This window comes from Podarcis bocagei, assembly GCF_964188305.1.
Source record: "Podarcis bocagei genome assembly, chromosome: 2".
NCBI classification, from domain to species: Eukaryota; Metazoa; Chordata; class Lepidosauria; order Squamata; family Lacertidae; genus Podarcis; species Podarcis bocagei.
The window spans coordinates 84232315-84252961 of NC_138126.1; the positions used below are offsets into that span (position 1 = coordinate 84232315).

Sequence of the window (20647 nt, forward strand, 5' to 3'; positions counted from 1 at the left end):
CGGTTTCCCTAGGAACGCATTAATTGATTTTCAATGCATTCCTATGGGAAACCGTGCATCGCAAGACGAAAAAACCGCAAGACGAAGAGAATTGCGGAACGAATTAATTTCGTCTTGCGAGGCACCACTGTACCTGGATTCTCAAATGTAATCTGTTCCGGAAGTCCGTTCGACTTCTGAAATGTTTGCAAACCAAGGCGTGGCTTCCGATTGGTGCAGGTGCCCCAGAAACAATAGCCGACAGCCACATCACACTTCCGGCTTCCAAAAAAGTTTGAAAACTGGAACACTCACTTCTGGTTTTTTTGTGTTCAGGAGCCAATTTGTTCATCAGCTAAGCCGTTTGAGAACCAAGGTTCCACTGTAGCTGTCTAACAAACCTGTGCTACTTGTCTTAATAATTCCTTGCCCTATAAGAACAAGACATTTCTAATGTTCTAGAGCAAGCATACCATTTCTTAGTGTCAAAGGGAAGTTATCTTGTTTTGAAGACCTATCACAAAGTAAGGGTTGGTGCATATACCACATTTTCCCAGCACTGAAACTGCTCAGAAATCCTTTTCTACTTTGAGCTGCATTTTCCCCCTTCAGCTAGCTGTTGCTGTTTGGTTTGCTGTATGGAATGTGGTTGTAGAAGCATCATAGCCCCCTAATGGATAATGATAAACAACACTGTTCTGAACTATCTTTCTAGATAAGTATTTTTAAAACAAAACTACATTAGAGGCAGAATGTATATACTATTGTTGTATGCCCTGTGTACCATAGCAATGAAACATATAATTCATCTAGATCAAAAACAAGTTCAGAATTTGTCTGTAAATCTAAATTGCACAGAGGTGAACCACTACCTGGCAATGTAAAACTCCTGTGTAGTTTCAGATATTTCACTGTAATTCACTTGATGAACACACTGAACCTACAGGCATTGCCATTTTTTTTTATTCACTTATGTTAACTATTTATAGGCTGCCCTATAACAGAAGTCTGAGAACTATTTTTAAACTGTATTAATGATTATTTGTTTGAACTGAAGCTATATTTCTGAGTGGGCAGACTTTGGTTCCTTTAAGGCCTTAATGTATGCTCTCCAGCTTCCTAGTCCCAGTGCCTCAGAGACAAGGCCTTCTTTTGCATCTCTGACACTGGGCTTTAACAGGGGCTATAGTTGACTTTTGTCTTTATAACACCCAATATATAATTTGGCCATGTGTGTACAGAAGCACTCTTCATTAATAGTGGTGGGCAGCTCCCCTTTGAAAATATAACAAAAATTCTGAACTTTATTAGAAAAGCTCATAAAAACCAAACACCAGGGGATCACTCCCATTTCTTTCCTTAATCCCCATAACAACCTGCAGCCCCCTAGAAAATAACTGTCACAACTTCCCTTCCCTACCCAACCGCTTCCCTTCCTGCTTCACTGCTGAAGCGAACTAAGGAGTGGGAGAGTAGGAGAGAAGTCTTCCTTGCCAACTCTAGCTCCCATAGGAGCCAACTCCAGGGGACCATGGGTGCTTGGGCACCCACAATGATATACAGTGGTACCTCGGGTTAAGAACTTAATTCGTTCCAGATGTCCGTTCTTAACCTAAAACTGTTCTTAACCTGAAGCGCCACTTTAGCTAATGGGGCCTCCCTCTGCCACTGTGTTGCCAGAGCACGATTTCTGTTCTCATCCTGAAGCAAAGTTTTTAACCCGAGGTACTATTTCTGGGTTAGCGGAGTCTGTAACCTGAAGCATATGTAACCTGAAGCGTATGTAACCTGAGGTACCACTGTAGCTGGATTGTCAGAGAGAGTTAGAAAGAGACAAATTCTTATCTGTTTTAGTTTTTAATCTGAGCCAGAGAAGAATTAGGGGTTGTAGTGATTATTTCATATTTGAGATAACTGGCTTATGTACAAATTTCAGTAATTTTTGTATATTCTCACTTGAAACATAGGAAAATGCCTAACACCGAGTCAGAACATTGATCCATCTAGCTCAGTACTGTCTACATTGACTGGCAGCAGCATTCTAGGGCTTAAGACAGTCTGTCTAGCTCTGTTTGGAGATGCCAGGCAAAGCATTGCTTTACTACTGAGCTACTAATATTTATCTAGCACATTATGCCTTTTGATTGCCTCGCCTACACATATGGTGTCTCCTTCACCTGCCCTCTTTCAATAAAGGAATTCTAATTCTAGGTTTAAATCATTTCAGGATGCTCAGAAGCAACATAATCAGTTGTGTGAACAATGATACATTCACAGGATTGAGCTCAGTAAGATTACTTTCTCTGTATGACAATCGCATCACTACAATCACACCTGGAGCTTTCAATACACTTGTTTCTTTATCTACAATGTAAGTATTACTGTTTTTGTCACTTTAAGTGTTGGATTTGGCTTATAAAACTACTTTAATTTAATCACATGAATGCAAGAAAGATCAATATATTTTATTTTTAAAATTATCCAACAGCTGTTCAAGTAGATTTATGGTTGTGGTTTATTAATACTATTACTACTACTACTACTACTACTATTACCTATCATTTGTATACTGCATTAGAATGTTTCAGGACTTCAGTTACTTTATCTTTGTGGTCCTTAGAAAAACTCTTTAGTTATTAGGAGGTCAGCATAATTGTTCTATGTTGCAGACAGGGGCCTTGGACCCAGAAGCATCAGCTTACTTAAGAGAGAAAGGTTTTGGAATTTCTGGTTTACCACTTAACCAGTACACATGAGCTACTGTACTAGTTGAAATCCTGAAATCCTGTACCTACTTACCAGAAAGTAAGCCCCACTGAACTCAGTGGGATTTCCTTCTGAGGAGATATGTATAGCAATGCATTGTATATCTCAAAAATAAAAGTAAAGGCTCAAGCAATGGCTTCATATCTGTTCTGGGACCACTTCTGATACATTCCTGTTAACCCTAAACAGGTTATATAAATTGCAAAGGAGATTATTGCTGGCACTGAATGAGTTCAGCATATGTTTATATGCTGGGGAGCAAGAATACTGCAGTGATAGATTCTTATACAAGGCTAATCCCTTATATGTTGTGCCAAAGATGACGATGATGATGATGAAATTTGTATACCAACTTTCATCCAAATATCATTGGGTGGTTTGTAACATGGAACAAAGTGTTTCCTGCCAAACCTACGCATCAGTAACACTTGTATAACAAATGGTTCTCCTACTAGCATCATGTGAATTTAAATTTAATGACTTAGATCCTTCAGGCTTCTCACTAATCTCTCTTCCACAAATCTTACAAGTATTTTCTGGTTTGCTTTTTCTGCATCCATTAAGGCCCTTTGAAGTGTTCTATTTGTATGCCTCATCATTCTTTATTTTAATTGCCACTTAAGAATGCTCACATTTCTTTCCAGTTTTTAACTTGGCAGAACATCAGTTTTATTTATTTTTCGCCTCACAGTACTTTTTAAGAATCACAGCACAATCCTAACCATATCTACTCAGAAGTAGGTCCCTATTGAATTCAAATGGGCTTATTCCCAAGTAAGCAGGGCTAGGATTCCAGTCTTACACTTCTCATTTTGGCTATATACAGAGTCATCATTAACAAGGAGAATTAAATGCTTACTTCAGGCATGAGGTTAGAGCAGTTAGATACAGTTGGTTCATTTCTGAGGTACTCATGCCATTTTGTTCATGCCAAGCCACATGCAACCATATTTATGCATAGTTTGTGTGTCATGTGAATTAAAAGGGCACAATACTCACTTTAAAGTGTAGTTTGGACATTGCTCCATATCTGAATCATAAATAGCTTATCTTTCTTAAGTTCATTGGGTGATACACAGCATAGCTGAAGCAAGCATCTGATCGTTGGGCTTCTTCAACCTCTCCTCCCTCTGCAGCCTCATGTGCCCCCAAAATCTGCTCCAGAGGGTTGACCCTCAGCAAAGCAGATTTTTGGGACTCATGGGAACTAGAAGAGACACCGAAAGCCCCATTGAAAAAGCAGGTTTCATTGCACTGTTAGGTTGGCATCACTGAATCTAACTCTGCTCTAACCCACTGAGTTTTCCCTTAAAATATGGCTAAGTGAGTACCACTTTTTCCAGAATGGTATGCAGCCTGGATTTCAATAGTTAACCTGTGTTTTTCTTATGTAAGCCATAATAAAATGAAATATTAATCAACTTTCCAGAAGCCTCACTGTCCTACCTCTGTGTGAGTGACTCTGTGACTCTAATGAGAGGAAAATATGATTATCCAATTGTGTAACCTTTTAACTGTCACTGTTTGCCAATTGTAATTCCGTTCTCTAATATCACAGTCAATGCCTTAATAATGCTGCACATTATTGTCCCTTTGATGATTTTCGGTTGTTTTCATTGAAAATAATTTTACACAGTGAAGCCCTTTTACTGTTCAATACTTTCAGTGACATTGGCCATCATTATCCTGTTATAGACATCCAAATTGTGCTGTGGAAAGGGGTTTAGCTTTGCCAAGATATTAGTAAATCTAGTAATCAATTTATCTAATAAGCTTACACTAATCGGGGAAAGGTACACCGTAACATTAAAGTTGCAAAAGGCATTATCCATGTAACCTTATAGAATCATAGAATCATAGAATCATAGAGTTGGAAGAGACCACAAGGGCCATCGAGTCCAACCCCCTGCCAAGCAGGAAACACCATCAGAGCACTCCTGACATATGGTTGTCAAGCCTCTGCTTAAAGTCCTCCAAAGTAGGAGACTCCACCACACTCCTTGGCAGCAAATTCCACTGTCGAACAGCTCTTACTGTCAGGAAGTTCTTCCTAAATGGATGCATTTTCCCAAAGGCTTAATTGGTGCTACTAATTTATACTACCCAACATTTTGCAGTCAGTCAAACTGTATTTTATGCAACTCAGTTACTAGTTCTACTTATATCTTTAATTGATTTACAACCTATCGGAGCTAATGGGACTAAATTCAAATATATCAGTTTGATAGTAAAGTTGATGGTAATGTATCATTTAAAGACTACTTCACACATTCCAACGTAACTGGCACACCTCTAACTGTAGCAAGCATGTTTTGTAAACCAACTTCGACACATTTTAATGCAAGTATGATACGGAAATATTTCAAAATAAATACTTGCTGTATTCATAAATAGTTTGTAACTGGAAAGAACTATTGGCCTACCGTAGTTCACAAAACAAGATAAGCCAAAATGTAGCATACCTAGACTGTGTAAATGTGTGGGCTCCTGGAAGGGTCCTGTTTACTCCTTTGTCATGCTGAGCAAAGCCAATATTTACCTTAGCAAGTTGTCCAAACCCAGGCTCTCTCCTTGCTCAGCACAAGCTATGACCAAAGTTTGGCTTAGCCCAGTGCAGCACAGAAATAAAAATTAATTGGGGAGAGCAAAGTGTCTGTGAATGACTCTCTAGGAGCCTGCATGTTTGCATGTTCCCTGTAAGCCACAGTTTGACTTTCATGTTGTTCAAAGAAATCCATTGTAGCCTAGTACAGGGGTAGTCAACCTTTTTATACCTACTGCCCACTAATGCATCTTTCTTGATGGTAAAATTTCCTTACTGCCCACCAGTGCTCGATGGAAGGAGGATTCAGCTTGTGCCGTAGAACCCCCTACTGCCCACCTAGAATCCTGAAATGCCCACTAGTGGGCGGTAGGGACCAGGTTGACAACCCCTGGCCTAGTAGCATAAGAAAGGGTCTTGAATGTTCAAAATCATTTTTTTCTCAGCTTAACTTGATGGTATAATCATAATAATAGTTATTATTCTTATTTATTGTACCCTGCCTATCTGACTGCATTGCCACAGCCACTCTTGGTGGCTTCCAACATAATATACAGAAAACAACAACAACCCAACAGAACATCACACATTAAAAGTGGCCCAGTATAGGGATTTGAAATCCAGGGACCAGGTTGACATTTTTTTTTAGTTGTGGCTTTTGAGTCTGGCAGTCACATGCCCCCCTTGTGATGTATTTGAGCTTATCTTCACATAACCATTAGAATCCCAGGATCTTAGTATGGCTGTGTGCTGATCCCTTCCTTCCCAACCATTGGCAATAAAAATGTCACTGAAGTTTTATGCATTAATGCATTGCATAGTGCCGGGCTTGAACTCTAGTAGTGGAATTACACCTGTGAGGGGGTTTTTGGGTTTTTTTTAAATGTCTCTTACTCACTGCTCTTAACCTTACTTGATGGCACATTTCCGTTATGCTTTTGATATATGATGTGTACAACCAATTTTACTAATAAAAAACCCTGTGTTAGCCAAAAAGGATTTGGAAGACTTTTGTACACCATCAGTCAATATATTTTTTAACATGATTTGTTAGCTTGAATTCCTGTTAGCGTATAACAGCTGGATTGAAACTATATTGAAGTATTCTTTAACACACATATTAAAGGTTACCTGTATTTTATCACCATGAGGCAAATAGAAGCTTTGGGGTTGTTTTAAATTGGGAAAATACATAGGAAAGGGTTGAATGTCTCCTTTCCCCAGCATTACAGTACTGATCCAGTACTGTAGCTGTTGTTTTGTTTTAATTAATTAAAAACAAATTGATAAGAGATCGTGTTCACAGATCTTCTATGTCATTTTTAGTTTGGCCCTTAGTACAAGCCAGGTAAGTGGCATGTTGAAACATATTACAGATTGACTACTTTCCTGCAGGCTGTGATTTGTCAGTGTCTGATCAGGAGAACAGTGGTAGAGCATAGACAAAAGCGCATTGAGTGATGAACAGTTGCTTCCTGCTCAAGTGTCTCATTTTTGAAAAGAAAATGCAGCCATTGGACATACAGCTTCCTTTGTAAGATAGTTAACAGACTTCATTTGCCTGACTGCCAATTTGCTTTTGAAAAATCCATCCCTTGATTTCTGCAATGACTGTCACTACATTTTACCTCATTTCCTATCCAGTAATTTGCTGTCTAATCCATTTAACTGCAACTGCCACTTGGCATGGTTGGGGAAATGGTTAAGGAAGAGGAGGATCGTCAGTGGAAATCCACGTTGCCAGAAACCATTTTTCTTGAAGGAAATTCCAATTCAGGATGTGGCTACACAGGACTTTACATGTGATGGTAAGAACAGTTTCTGGAAACAGAATAACGAGGCCCCAGCGCAGTTTGTGGTGAAATCTGTACTATTAGCTATATCTTAAGTAGCTTGAAAGATCTGACCTGTCAACATTGCTATCTCAGTGCCTAACGCATCCAGAAATTTGGTTTTGGCAATATAATTCAAAATCCTTCCATCTTAGGCACCTCATTTTTTTTCACATTAATAGATAAACATGCTCTTACCTTTCCCCTTCAAATGTATTGTTTGGTGGATTTTTTCTTGAACTTACATCCTCGTATGGACTAGTTTTCTCTAGTCTATTTGATAGTAAAGGAAATAACTGCTTTTGAACTGGACACCTGTATGAATTTTAAGTAATGTTTCATGACACTACATACCTGCACTTTAAAACAGCATCTAGAAATAAATAATAATAATAATAATAATAATAATAATAATAATAATAATAATAATAATAATAATAATAATAATAATGATGCCCCACCCATCTGGGTGGCTTACAGTATATGTAAAACATAATGAAACATCAATCATTAAAAACTTCCTGATACAGAAATAACCAAAATAGAACTTCTAGGTTTTGGAACTCCTAATGTTCAAGTTGTGTGTTGTTGTTTTTTGGGAGGGGGATTTAAAAATGCTTAAAAATCCGACCAATTCTCATGAAGCTTAGTAAGGGTAAATTTAGATCCTGTTGCATAGGGGAGAGGCTTAGGCCCCTCCCAATGGATTATCTGGAACTAGCATTTACAACTCCTCATTTGTCTGCATTAATGTTACTTTATCAATGGAAATTATCAGTTTTACAGTCATAATGTAAGCTATTTCTTCCCATCAAGTGTTGAAATTTATGTTCAAATAGAAGGTACTTCTGTACTAGTAGTGTTGAGAGGACAGGAAAAATCTGATGAATTTGGTCTCCCATGTGCATGCCTAAAAGCAGTTAAAATCTAGTATGTGAATAATCACCAGAGGCTATATTCTTTGTTACAATGTTCAATACAACCTTGTTTGAATTACAGAACATTCCAGTTTTTATAGACCCAATTGAATATATACTCTACAAAATATTTCTAGACATGTGTTTGGATACCACAGTTTGTTTTTTCCCTGATCTTTGTGAAGCCACATACTAGTTTGAGTAGAAGTCCATGCTTTATTGTTCTTCACTTCAAAGGCTTAATTCTGTAACACTAGCCTCCTGCTCTCTAGTTGTGAGGTTTAATCTGTTTTATAAACTCTGTCTTATAGAAATCATCACCCATGTTGGACATACTAGATATTTTTATACATGCGCAGATGGATCTCTAATTATTGTGGATGCTTAGCTCATTTTGTTCCTTTATTTTTCATTGCACTTGTCAAAAACAAAAATCCTTATAATTTTTTTTTAAAGGAATGTGACATATTCAGAGTCTTCTCTTTAACAAATAAATATAATCCATACCAAGCTGCACGTGATATTGTAAAGCACTTAGTTTTCACCAAAATAATAGACAGGAAAGACTGATATTTCAGATTGGTTCATAACTGCATATTCATCAATATATTGTATCATCAAATAGTCCAACACAAATAGAATTTTCATATTATCTTGTCGTCCAGCACCGGAGGAGGAAAAAACTTAAACATGTAGCAGAGTTTCTAAAAAAAACAGACCAGAGGCAATTGTACTCCATTCAGCAGAGCTTTACTGGTACTGAAGGCAAATGAGCATAAATGGTCACAAATCCAGTACATTCAGGATTGGCACAGTCCATAAAAATCCAGTTGCAGCAAAAAACAATAAAACTTACAGACTTATAAGACTAAACCGTATCACTACAGCATACGGATACAGAACACTAAAACAGACAGAAAACAGAAAGTGAGTGATACCCAGACTCCTCCTGGTCTTAGTATTATAGTCAACTTGACCTTGACAGAAAGGATAACAAAACCAGTTTAATCCAGCTGTATGCATCTTCTCAGAGAAATAACCCAAACATCAGAAACCTTCTTCCTGTTTCTCTCACATAGAAATAAACCTTCTTTCACAAAGAGAAAAAACCTTCTAGAACCCTTTTGAACTAATCAGAATAGGAAAGATCTCTACACATCAGATCAATACTTTCTGTACTAAGAAATGAAAACTGACATATTTCACATCACATTAAATGCTTTTTTCAAAGACACACATTTAGCTGCCAATCACGAAGAATACAGTAATTAGATAGACAAATACAGTGACAAAAATGCATGTGTGAACCAGGCCTCAGCAATGTAGCTAAGGGTGAATCCAACTTGTGCCCTTATAGGCACAGAAGGACTTTTGATCCAGCATAGGCATCTGCTTATGGATGAAGAAAGATAGAAAACTGCAATTGGCATGAAATGTTGCCTGAGCAACCTTGCATTTCTTCCCCATATAGTGTTCAGAAGACAGTTAAAATTTTACTCAGTTATTTATGATTACTAGCGAGATATCCAGGGACATCTTAGCCATAGAGGCTAGTGGCACGGGGTGCCACGGCACCAAGTTTTGGAGGGCGCCAGGGAAGAGGCGGAGGCTGGATGGGCCGCCTCCTGGCATCAGTTTGCCGCCCTTGCCCGCCTCCACCATGCCATGCCACGCCATGCCTGGAGCCTCCTCCCTGCCGGAGGAGCCACCCTCTAGCTGCTGCCCACCCGAAGGGAAACGTGGGGGTGGGAGGCTCCAGAGGGATCCTTGCACCACGGTGCCAGATATGCTTAAGACGGCCCTGGAGATATCACAGTTTTATAAGAGGTGAACTGTTATTTTAGAAGTGAATGATCTCAGGTTCCTCTCATCTCTTTCTGACCTTACCTTTTTGCACTTTTCTCTCTCTCTCTTCATAGGTAATACTGAAAGCAGCTGTCATTTTTCTCCCCGTTGTCCAGAACAATGCACTTGTGTGGATTCAGTAGTTCGCTGCAGTAACAAAGGGTTGCGTTTCCTGCCTAAAGGTGTCCCCAAAGATGTGACAGAACTGTAAGCCATATTTTCATTTACAATAAAGAGTTGGCAATATAAATTAAATTGCTTGGGATGGGCAGCCTTCAGAAGGGCAGTTTTTTAAAATACTAAAACACTGAGGCCCACCAACCAGCGCCAGATTCAAAATAGTGGCTCAGAGTATGGGTATAAATTTCAATATGAGCTACTGAAGTTCAAGTATTTGGGTAGAAAATTATCAAAGTTTGGGATTCGGACTGTTGTTTTGCCTTTCAGTCTCCTCTCCCAAGTTCTTTATAGCATAGTTTTGCATTTTATTTTAAGTGTGGTGGTTACAGATTTTTTTTATGCCTCATTAGGAATGAAAGACATCTAGAATGGTGTAATTTTGACAGCTAGGTCTTTTGCTACCTTCTTGTTCTTTCTGAATATATCAGGTGAAATTAACAAGTTAAATATTGAATGTTCTGTGCTGCTTTTTCAGCAGGAAGGGAGCATGTTCACAATTGCCCACTTGAATGAGCTATTGAAAATGTATTCCCAACATAATCATTTGTAGGCTAATTATCCCTGCTGGTTGACATTTTTTAAAAAAGAAGAAAAAGAGAAACATTTGAAAGTAAAATTGGATTATTTACTCTGATGCTAACAAAATAGCTAAAATAATAGGCAATTAGATTAAATTATAAAGTAGATTTGCAGGAGGTAAAGGCAGCTTCTTGTTTGTATCTCATTTTAGAATGTGGTTTTCTGTGGAAAGGCACTAAAAAGGGGAAATTGGCAGCCAAGTAGTAGAGGTTTTCCCTGTTAGTTTCTCCATGTGAACATGTTTAGAATTCAAAATGGCTTGAAATATGTGATTTATTGGTTCTGTGGTATGTGAGGTGAGTTAGTGTCTGCAGAATATAGCACTGAAATGTGAGGAATACCTTTTCAACATGTGAACTGCATGAAGTGTCATCTTCACTGCATTGGTGGAAGGCAGAAAATATCAGAGGCTCTGTTGTTTTACTCCTAAGGCTGCCAAGACTAGCTTTGATTACATTGGTGCAACTCAGTTTCGGATTTATGTATAGGCAAACCCAATACTTCATGTGAGGGGAGTATAACTTGGGCCTCTAAATCTAGGGGGCCTCCCCAGCCTGCCCTCTCCACAGTGCCTCAGTCTCTCCTCTTCCAAAATTTCAAACCCAAGACTTCATGCAAGGGCAGGGCAACTCAGGCCCAGCAACTATGAGACTCAGGGCTAGCCAGTGGGGCCCAGTTTGAAGAAGTGGGGCCCAACTTTAGTTGTTTTTGTTTCTTGTGGGGCCCCAGTTCACAGCCAAAGTCTGCAAAATCTTATAGATATAAATAAAATCCATATAGATTGCCCTGGTGCAGGGGCCCCCATAGGAGCAGCCCGGGGGCCCAATTTGGCCCAATTGCTCCAATTGCCTTAAGGTCAGCCCTGATGAGACTGTGCAGGAGTTGGACTGACAAGCTCTGTACCTTTTAGGTCCCTGGTGTCACTATTCAGAGTACAGACTCAAGGACTTGTTATGGAAATGAAGGGGGGTCCACTTATTAGAAATCTGTTTTGTCACCTCTCACCCCCCAAACCCCGAGACAATGAGCCCAGCCACCTTTTATTCACAGTGGCATAAGCACTACATTACAGCATGGCCATAAACTTGTATGTTCAACCACTGAAATATACACCAAATATTTAGCAGTGGAGATTTATGTTACTGCTTTATGAATGAACACTGTGTTTTATGAATAGACTCTGTATTTTGTGAATTACCTAAGAGCCACCAATAGGGAGCTCAAGAATCTGACCACTAACCAATTGGGTATTACCAAACAGCGACCCCTATTGCTGAAAGCAGGTAACCAGCAGGGAACGCTTCAGCTCAGCCTTTGCACTGTTGATTGAACACCCCCTGCTGTGCAGATAATGGAGAAAGCTCATAAATTGTATCCCTTCTGGCATCCTGGCCAACTCTATTACACTGGTGTAAACCCTGGTGCACCAAAAGTCCAGAAAAGCAGGAAATAAAATCTGCTCATACGTCAGCGACTGATAAGACTTTTCAACCAGTTCTTCCAAAGTCTTCCTAAATTATAAAGCTCCAAAATATAGGCCAAAAGAGAACAGGTCTGGGAAGAGCGAAGTATACAATGGGCACCACCAGTGAAAAGGCCCTGCTCTGGGTAGCTCTTGCCCTGTCATTTGATAGGGTGCCCACTTGCCCTCCTTCTTGACATGGAATTCTCTCTATTGGAGTCTTCAGGTCCAGTACAAAGACCATAAGAAGGGAGAACAGGGACCTTGAAGTTTCCAACAGCTGTTAAGCAAGCAAGCAAGCACACAGGTCACCTTTGTCACAGTTAGGATGCCTATGACCTGGCCAGGCTTGCACTCAATCTTGTTTTTGTACAATCTTGTTTGTTCTCAAATTATATTATCAACATATACAAGCAGAAAAGTTGTTTTCCTTCATTTGCAAGGAATCATACTAAACAAAGTGGCACTAATAAAGAAAAGTTCCAGGGTGGCAACAGAAAGCAAACTAAAAATACTTTTGCAGTTCATCAAAACTATCCAGCAATATCAGGTTATGATGTGTGATGCTAATTATTTTCCCCAAGAGTTAAATTATAACTAATCAGAGGCAGCTACGGTTGCAAATGGCAACAAAATATCTGTGAAAGGAAGAGGAGCAAGTTTGCTCAAGTGTGTTGCAGGTAGAAATACTGTTTGTAATGAAGTGAGAGCAGTAGTTTACTTGCTCGAATTTACAAATAAGAAAGTTTTGAGAATTTAAATTCTAAATTAAAATTGATTACTTAATTGAGAAGGGGATTGTAACAAAAACACTGGTATCTGGTGGGCAATCTCATCCTTTATTTCCACACTGTGTCTGCAGACCAAATCACCTGTCAGGAGAGTTATGAAATTCAGGTGAGGGTCAGATTCCTTGTCAATCCCAGCAGGTATATAAGAGGACAACCGCCCTGGCCAGGCCTTCACCCAAATTTTAAATACATGTCATCATCCTTGGCTTCACTCAATTTTGTTTATAACACTCTTCCATTTTCTTCTAGCCGTGAGGGTGGGGGATGGGGAAGGGCCTCACAAGTGGAGTAGCCTAGAGCCTCTCTTCATCTAAAACCAGCCCTGGTGCAATTGCTACCAGTGGAATGTCAAAACAACTAATTCTTATTCCAGTTAAACCTAAGGGAAATTTTATTGATTGAATTCCCCATATTATATAAGTTGGGAAGCTGTAGTTTTGGGACACAGTAATCCAACATGTGGCCCGTGGGCTGCCTGTGGCCCTTGAGGCCTTTTTTGGTGGCCCTAGGCAGGGAAGAGGAAGCAGCTCCTGGGGCAGTGGCCCTGGGAAGGAGGTGTGAGGGCTGTCATGGAGAGATCAATGAAGATGTTGACCCTAGTGCATGGCAACTGTGAAAAAGATGGATTCCATGGTAAGGATCATTAGGACAGGGACTGAAATGAAACTGTCAACATCACAATGCAGTTATATAAATGAAGCTAAGTGTTTGAAGATTCGGGACAAACTAAAGAAAGTACGGTATTCCTTCACATAGCACATAGTTAAACTATGCAATTCAATCCCACAAGATGTAGGAATGGCCACCAGCTTGGATGGCTTTAAAAGAGGATTAGACAAACTGATGAAGGATAAGGATATCAGCGGCTGTAGGCCATGATACCTGTGCTCTGCCTCCACCACTGGAACAAGTTTTATTCTGAACACCAGTTGCTAGGAATGGGCTTGGCGGGGGGGGGGTGCTGCTTGCAGGCTTGTCATGAGCACCTGGTTGACCACTGGCAGAGCTCTCCTTATGCTCTTAGAAGTCCTTAAAAGTCATTTGGGTTTTTGAGTCCTAGGGATCAGTACTGTGTGGGGAGGTGGGGGAGTTTGCACACTTTTACTACCATAGAGACCAGTGAATCTAATTTCATTTTCATGTTTTTATTTTCTATATTAGAAAATTGTGCTCAGGAATTTAGTTATTTTATACCCACTTCCCACTTCCTGCATAGAGTCATACTTGTGTTTTAAGATGTCAGAAGGTAATACATGTGTTGACCAGTGAAAGATTCACAAACTCCAAATATGCCTTCTGTCCAAAATAATGCACCAACATTCCATTTTCTTTTTTTGAGAGAGACAGGTGTGACTTCCATGATATGTCTCATGAAAGCAATGCTGGAAGTAGTTTTGCTAGCAGCATTTGTCACAAAATAAGAAAGGACTGAGCTTCATACTTCATTCTGCAAATGGTACTTGTGCATCTGCTTTCTTATACAGGGTCTGTATCTAATATTCTAGCTCTCTCTCCTCCATCTTAAACTTCAGAGTAGTAACTAATATTGATGTATGGATAGCATGCTTTTGCCGATAGCTGGTGCAGTGTTTTAGAGAGTTTCTCTGGCATCCCATCTGTCTTTCTCTCTGACTGGCTTGATCTGGCATTCTGACATAGTTCCAATAATAAAGGGGAGGATTTATTTAGTAGCATATTAATGAATGCTGTGGAGCCTTGCATTTATAAACTTCCATTTGCCAAGAGAAAATCGCATCCGCTGTGTGACAAACATGTTCAGCTGAAATGCTTTTTATTAAAATGTAATCATGCATGTTTATACATTACATTTTAATAAAAAGCCTGCCATACATCTAACAAGACCTAGTAAATTAGAGCTGTATATAAAGTTCCAGAATATCCATACAACAGGAAATCTTTTACTGCAACAGGTCCTAAATAATGTTACACTGAAATGGATACACAGACAGATGGAAAATTTCATTCTGCAGCAGGTAGAGTTTCACCATAGCAAAATGCTAAAGTAATACTTAAAATAGTACTCTTTCTCCAGCAGTAGTGAACTGAGGGCAGATCTACACCATACATTTAAAGCACATGCAATGCACATTTAAAGCACGTTACTTCCCCCCAAACTGGGGAATGTAGTTTCACCCTCTTAGAGCAGTTGCAAGATGCAGTTCCCATGATTCTTTGGGAGAAGCCATATGCTCCAAATTTATGCTGAATATGCTTTAAATGAATGTTGTGGATCAGCTGCCTACCCCCCCCCCCAATGAATTTGTGTACCCAGGGCAATGTAGATTCACATGCTGAAATTCTGTATCCTAGAGCATACTTCTAGGTCTAGTTGAATTCCCAGAGGAAAAATATGTTATTGTTCAGCTAGATTTGCTTTCAAGTTTGGTATCAAGGAATCTAGAAATGTAGGTTGTTTAAAACTTTGTAAATTAATAACAAAACTGTAAACTTGGCCCAGTGCAGTTCTTTTAATAGAGATGTTGCATGCTGGTGGAAAGTTGCACCACTCACCAGCCTTGCTGTTGTATGCTACACCTGCTGCAGTTTCTGGTCAACCTTAAGGGCAACGTCACATAAAGTGCATTGTAGTTGTCCATTCTTGCAGTTCTCAATGCCCGAGTCAGGGTTGTCAGTGCCTGAACAGGCCACTGAGTGATATCCCAGACCGGGAAACCACTTGCCCACAAGGCTTCTGATTTGCTGGGGTTCATCCTAAATACTATCCTAGGACTTGCACAACCACATATGACTTAGATGTTGAACAGAAATAGCATTGGGTGGTAGCATAGTGGCGACACCATTCTCCAAATACCCTAAAGCAGCCTTTCTCGAACTTAGGCATCAAGATGTTGTTGGACTACAACTCCCATCATCCCTAGCTAGCAGGACCAGTGGTTAGGGATTATGGGAATTGTAGCCGAACATCATCTGTGGAGCCCAAGATTAAGATTAAGAAACGACTTTACTTTACATAGATGTTCAACCAGTTCACATATATGTTAAACAGCATTGGGTACAACCCACAACATAACTGCCAGGGGCCTTGGAAATGCCACTCTCTGAAAATGCCACTCTCTGAAATTGGTCCCAGAGATAGGGGTGGCAGCACTGAGGCACATTGCCTCCAACACCCAATCTACCAAGTTGGTCTAGAAGGATACCATGTCCAATGGTATAACATGTAAAGGAGTGAGTAGTCGCAACAGGGTCAGGCTTCTCCTGTCCTCTTCTCAATAAAAGTAATCCAAAAAAGTTTTCTTGTGAGATGCAGCATAGCTTCAGCAATGGATGGCAGGAGAAAGATGGGCATGACTGGGGATGACAACAATGCCTTTGACTACTGTGAACTTAGCTGTACCGTCACAGTCTTATATGCTGTGTAGTAATTTGTAAGCATGTAACAGTTTTCCCCCTTTTCATCCAAATCTTTTTTTGAAATGTTTTATATCTTTATTCATAGCGACTTAATTCAAACCACAAGCCAAAATTACTTAAATGTGTTAAGAATAGATATCTAATGTGTTAAAAATCCAAATCCAAATTTGTATATTCCTATCTTAATCATGAACTGAAACTGCTACCCTCACTCCTGAGTTTAGAACATTGATCAGTTTGGGAGAGGATGGTTGGCCCACATATCATATGACTTGATGCACAGTTAAATGTGTTATTTGTAAGTCACCCTGAGAACTTTATGTCATCAGGCAGCATTCAAAAGTCCTGAACAAATTAAACAAAAAATAAAATGAATTGTCACCATTGTAAAATACTGTATTGGAATTGACAGTTGGCAATGTCAAAGATGTACAGTGGTACCTCGGGTTATATACGCTTCAGGTTACAGACTCCGCTAACACAGAAATATTGCCTCGGGTTAAGAACTTTGCTTCAGGATGAGAACAGAAATCGTGCTCCAGTGCTGCCGTGGCAGTGGGAGGCCCCATTAGCTAAAGTGGTGCTTCAGGTTAAGAACAGTTTCAGGTTAAGAACGGACCTCCGGAAGAATTAAGTACTTAACCCGAGGTACCACTGTATTGGTTGGTTAGGTACATGAGTCAAAGTCATATTGCATTTGGAATCACTTTTTTGCATTTGTCTGCCAAGCAATTTCTATTAATATCACCATTTTATTAATAACACTTCATAGTAGACATCCCATAGTGCACTTTTCTATCTCCAGTTCTCTCACTTCACCACATCTCTCAGTTACTCTCCTTTATTTCACTGCTGCCTAATTACACATCTCTTTACCTTCATCTCTTAGCTACTCTCTTTTTCACACTTAGCATGTTTCCCTGAACCCAATCTGAACAACAGAATGGATCAAACCCATCTAGTCTAGCATATTATTTCATGCAGTGGCTATCCAGAAGCATCTAGGGAGCTTACGGGGCATAAAGCCACATTGTTTATCCCCAGTATTTAGTATTCATAATATATTATTCTGAGCATGGATCTTGCTATTAGATATCCTGGCTGATAGCAGCTCTAAAAATACATCTAACTCTTTAAAAAAATATACTCTAGCAGCCATCATCATTTCTTATGATAGTTAAATCCCATACGTCATGTATTTATTGTGTTATGAAATGCTTTCTGGGTTTTTTGTTGTTGTTGCTAAGACTCAAAGTTCTGGTATTATGAAAAGAGTAAAAAAATTCTCTTTTCTCACTTTGTAATTTTATGTACCGGGGTTGACATTTTTTTGTCCCTCACAGAGGTGGGAAAGCTGTGGCCTTCAATACATTACTGGACTCCAACTCCCATCAGCCCCCAGTTGGCATGGCCAACAGTCAGGAATGATGGAATTGTAGTCCAACAAGATCTGGAGGGCAATAGATCCCCTACCCCTGTCCAAAGCAGTAGTCTAAGCTAAGTCTGTAATCACCATATTAACTATTGTTCTGGGAAAGACTGTAGACACTGTAGACATGATTACTTTTCCATGACTGTACAATATACTGTGTTATATGGGATGGACCCCATGTAATCTTATAGGATGCTTCACCAATGCCTGATACAGAATTCAGGCAGTTTGCTTCAGCAGTGTTTTATATATAGTGACAACTTCCAGAAAGTAATAATAATAATGATGATGATGATGATGATGATGATGATGATGATGGCTGGTTTGCTTGTCTGCCTGTTGTGGGGAAAACCATGATTTGTTCTTTTGTGCTCATAGTTTTCTCAACAACCAAATGCATATGCTACTAGGGATGCAGGAATGTGCTTTAACAAAGGGTGGGGGCGGGACTCTGTTTTGCTGCAGTTCACAATAATGAAGAATAACTCTCTCTTTTTGCCACTGCATTTCTTTTGAATCCTTTTTGCATCCATATAGTTAGGTCTGGCACATTCAGAAGAAAAAACTGAGCAGCTTACATCATTACTATAAACTGAGTGCTGACTGATGCTGCAGTATTCTGTCATTACTGCTGATGAAAATCATAAGTGTGAAGCTAAATGGATGCTAGAGAAATCAGTTTGTAGATTTAGAGACCTGTACTGTCTGGATAATAGCTGCTATTTATATACTACCTGTTACTTTGAAATAGAGAGAATTTCCCCTTTAACATCAATGGCAACCAAACAATTCAACAGAAACCTTGCATGGCCCTGTACTGGTTTCCATTAAAATAAAACTGCACCTCACATAGCACACTGTGGTTGAAAAACTTTTTCATTGTGGTGTTTTCATTATTCTCTCAAATGATTATCTATTTCAGGGGTGAGCAACCTTTTTCAACCGTGGGCCAGTCCACTGTCCCTCAGACCTTGTGGGGGCCAAACTATATTTTTTGGGGGAGGGGGGAACGAACGAATTTCTATGCCCCACAAATAACCCAGAGATGCATTTTAAATAAAAGGACACATTCTACTCATGTAAAAACACGCTGATTCCCGGACCATCCGTGGGCCAGATTGAGAAGGCAATTGGGCCGCATCTGGCCCCCAGGCCTTTGGTTGCCTACCCCTGATCTATTTTAATGGTCACTGCATTAAAATATGTAAGCTGCATTTCAAATCCCGAACAGCAATATCAAATGGTCAGCTCTATGAAGCAATGCATAGAGTAATGAAATTCTCACAGGTTTCAGAAAATTGGCTTCACAATAAGCAACCATGATGAAAATTGGCACTGGAATCCTTGTTTCTCCTGAGATTGCTGTACACTTGCTGTATGCAATTATTTAAAAAATAGCAAATTAATTTAGATTGATGAAATTGCAACTTTTACCCAAATGCGTGTAAATTTCAGTGGCTCACTTTGCATGTCACAGTAAGCAAGATAAATTATTATTTAGGCAATATACTGTACAATCTAAAGGTGAGCTGAACTGGGTCAGGAAAGAGTTTCACGAACATTTTTGTTCTTCTCAAAAAAGCACCTCTCTAATTTGCAATTACTTTTTAAGGGCACTCAGAAGGACATTTTCAGCTGGTAAAAAGAGGACAAGTCCCCTTTGCCTTGGCAACTAAACCAGTGCTCCCTGTTTTTCTGTGCTGCACTTTGGCAATGAAACCTTCTCAGTGCCATGTGGCAAATTAGGAACTGTTGGAATGCACACCTGACTGCAAATCTGCATTATACTGCTCTCAATGGGAAGCATGATTTAATGCACTTTCCAGTGTGCATTCTGGCATAACTAAGAGCTATATCATAGCTTCAGAGTAAGGCAATGCCCTCAGTGATGCCAACACATAGCCGTATCTGATTGGCTCTGAGACATCGTTACTCATTGAATGGTCCTAATTTGCTGTGGTCATGAAGGGAAAAGAAACCCTATTAAAATTTTAAAGTGCTGCTGAAGGTGCAGTAGATCAGCTATGAACAAGCTTGAAAAGAGCAAAGCGAAAAGGCTTGGGGCATCATTCTCACACCCTTCAAAAACATAAAATTCCCTTAAATGTGTTGGAGGGTAAAAATTTGGCACTGCCAGATCATGTGTATAATCACATGAAAAATGTAATTGCCTGTTCCTACTTATGTTTTCGAGGCACCCATTTACAATAATTTATTTTGTAAAATTTAAATACAGATTTAATAATATCTGACTTTGCATTTAAATCTTAAATATTGCTGCCTCAGTTATTATCAGTCATTGTGTATTCATTGTACAGTTTTACTAAGCAGTTAAAGTAAATGGTTGTATGGATTAACACAGCTAGACTGAGTCAGCTTCTGATGTGTTATTGAAATATTGCCTGCATGAGCAGTTTGCAGTCAGAGGGCAGAAATAATTCTAATGAGGTCAATTTGCATTTGGAGTTCTTTTTAGTAGCTTTAATTAAGCACAACCTTATAGCAAGGACATAAGCGATCCTCCCCCTTCTTTGTTAATGTGCTCTCTAGAAGAGGTAACTGAGTTTATTTCAGGTTTCTGGAAAAGATTATTTTTGTATTCACTAATTTTCTTTTTTAAAAAAGCAAACAGTAGTATTTTCCTGTAAGCTCACTGATTTACGAAAGAAGAAAAGGGATATTCAAGCAAGCCACTCCATCAATACATCTAATATTTACTTACTCCAGTATTACTCCTAGTACCCTTTCTTTTAGAGATGCACTCTTTTACTTTACTTTCAAATCCTTTTACAAACTAAACGAGGGCAAAAAAAACCCCCTAGCAAACTGCGACTTTTAACACATATAAACTGGTGGGGTTTCTGTGTAACTAACTCCACCACTGCCTATTAGAATAGGGATTCCCAAACTGTGGTCCATTGACCAC

General features: G+C 39.3%; 1 protein-coding gene across 2 annotated transcripts in view; it reads left to right on the plus strand.

The window, feature by feature from the left end:
* The window catches only part of SLIT3 (slit guidance ligand 3), a 422071-nt gene that overhangs the window by 326174 nt on the left and 75250 nt on the right, over nucleotides 1–20647 (plus strand). For both annotated transcript variants that reach the window (XM_081184726.1, XM_081184725.1), the window contains exons 18-20: nucleotides 2207–2350; nucleotides 6932–7095; nucleotides 9956–10088. In XM_081184726.1, the coding sequence (XP_081040852.1) occupies nucleotides 2207–2350; nucleotides 6932–7095; nucleotides 9956–10088 (441 nt within the window). The remainder of the gene's footprint in view (nucleotides 1–2206; nucleotides 2351–6931; nucleotides 7096–9955; nucleotides 10089–20647) is intronic.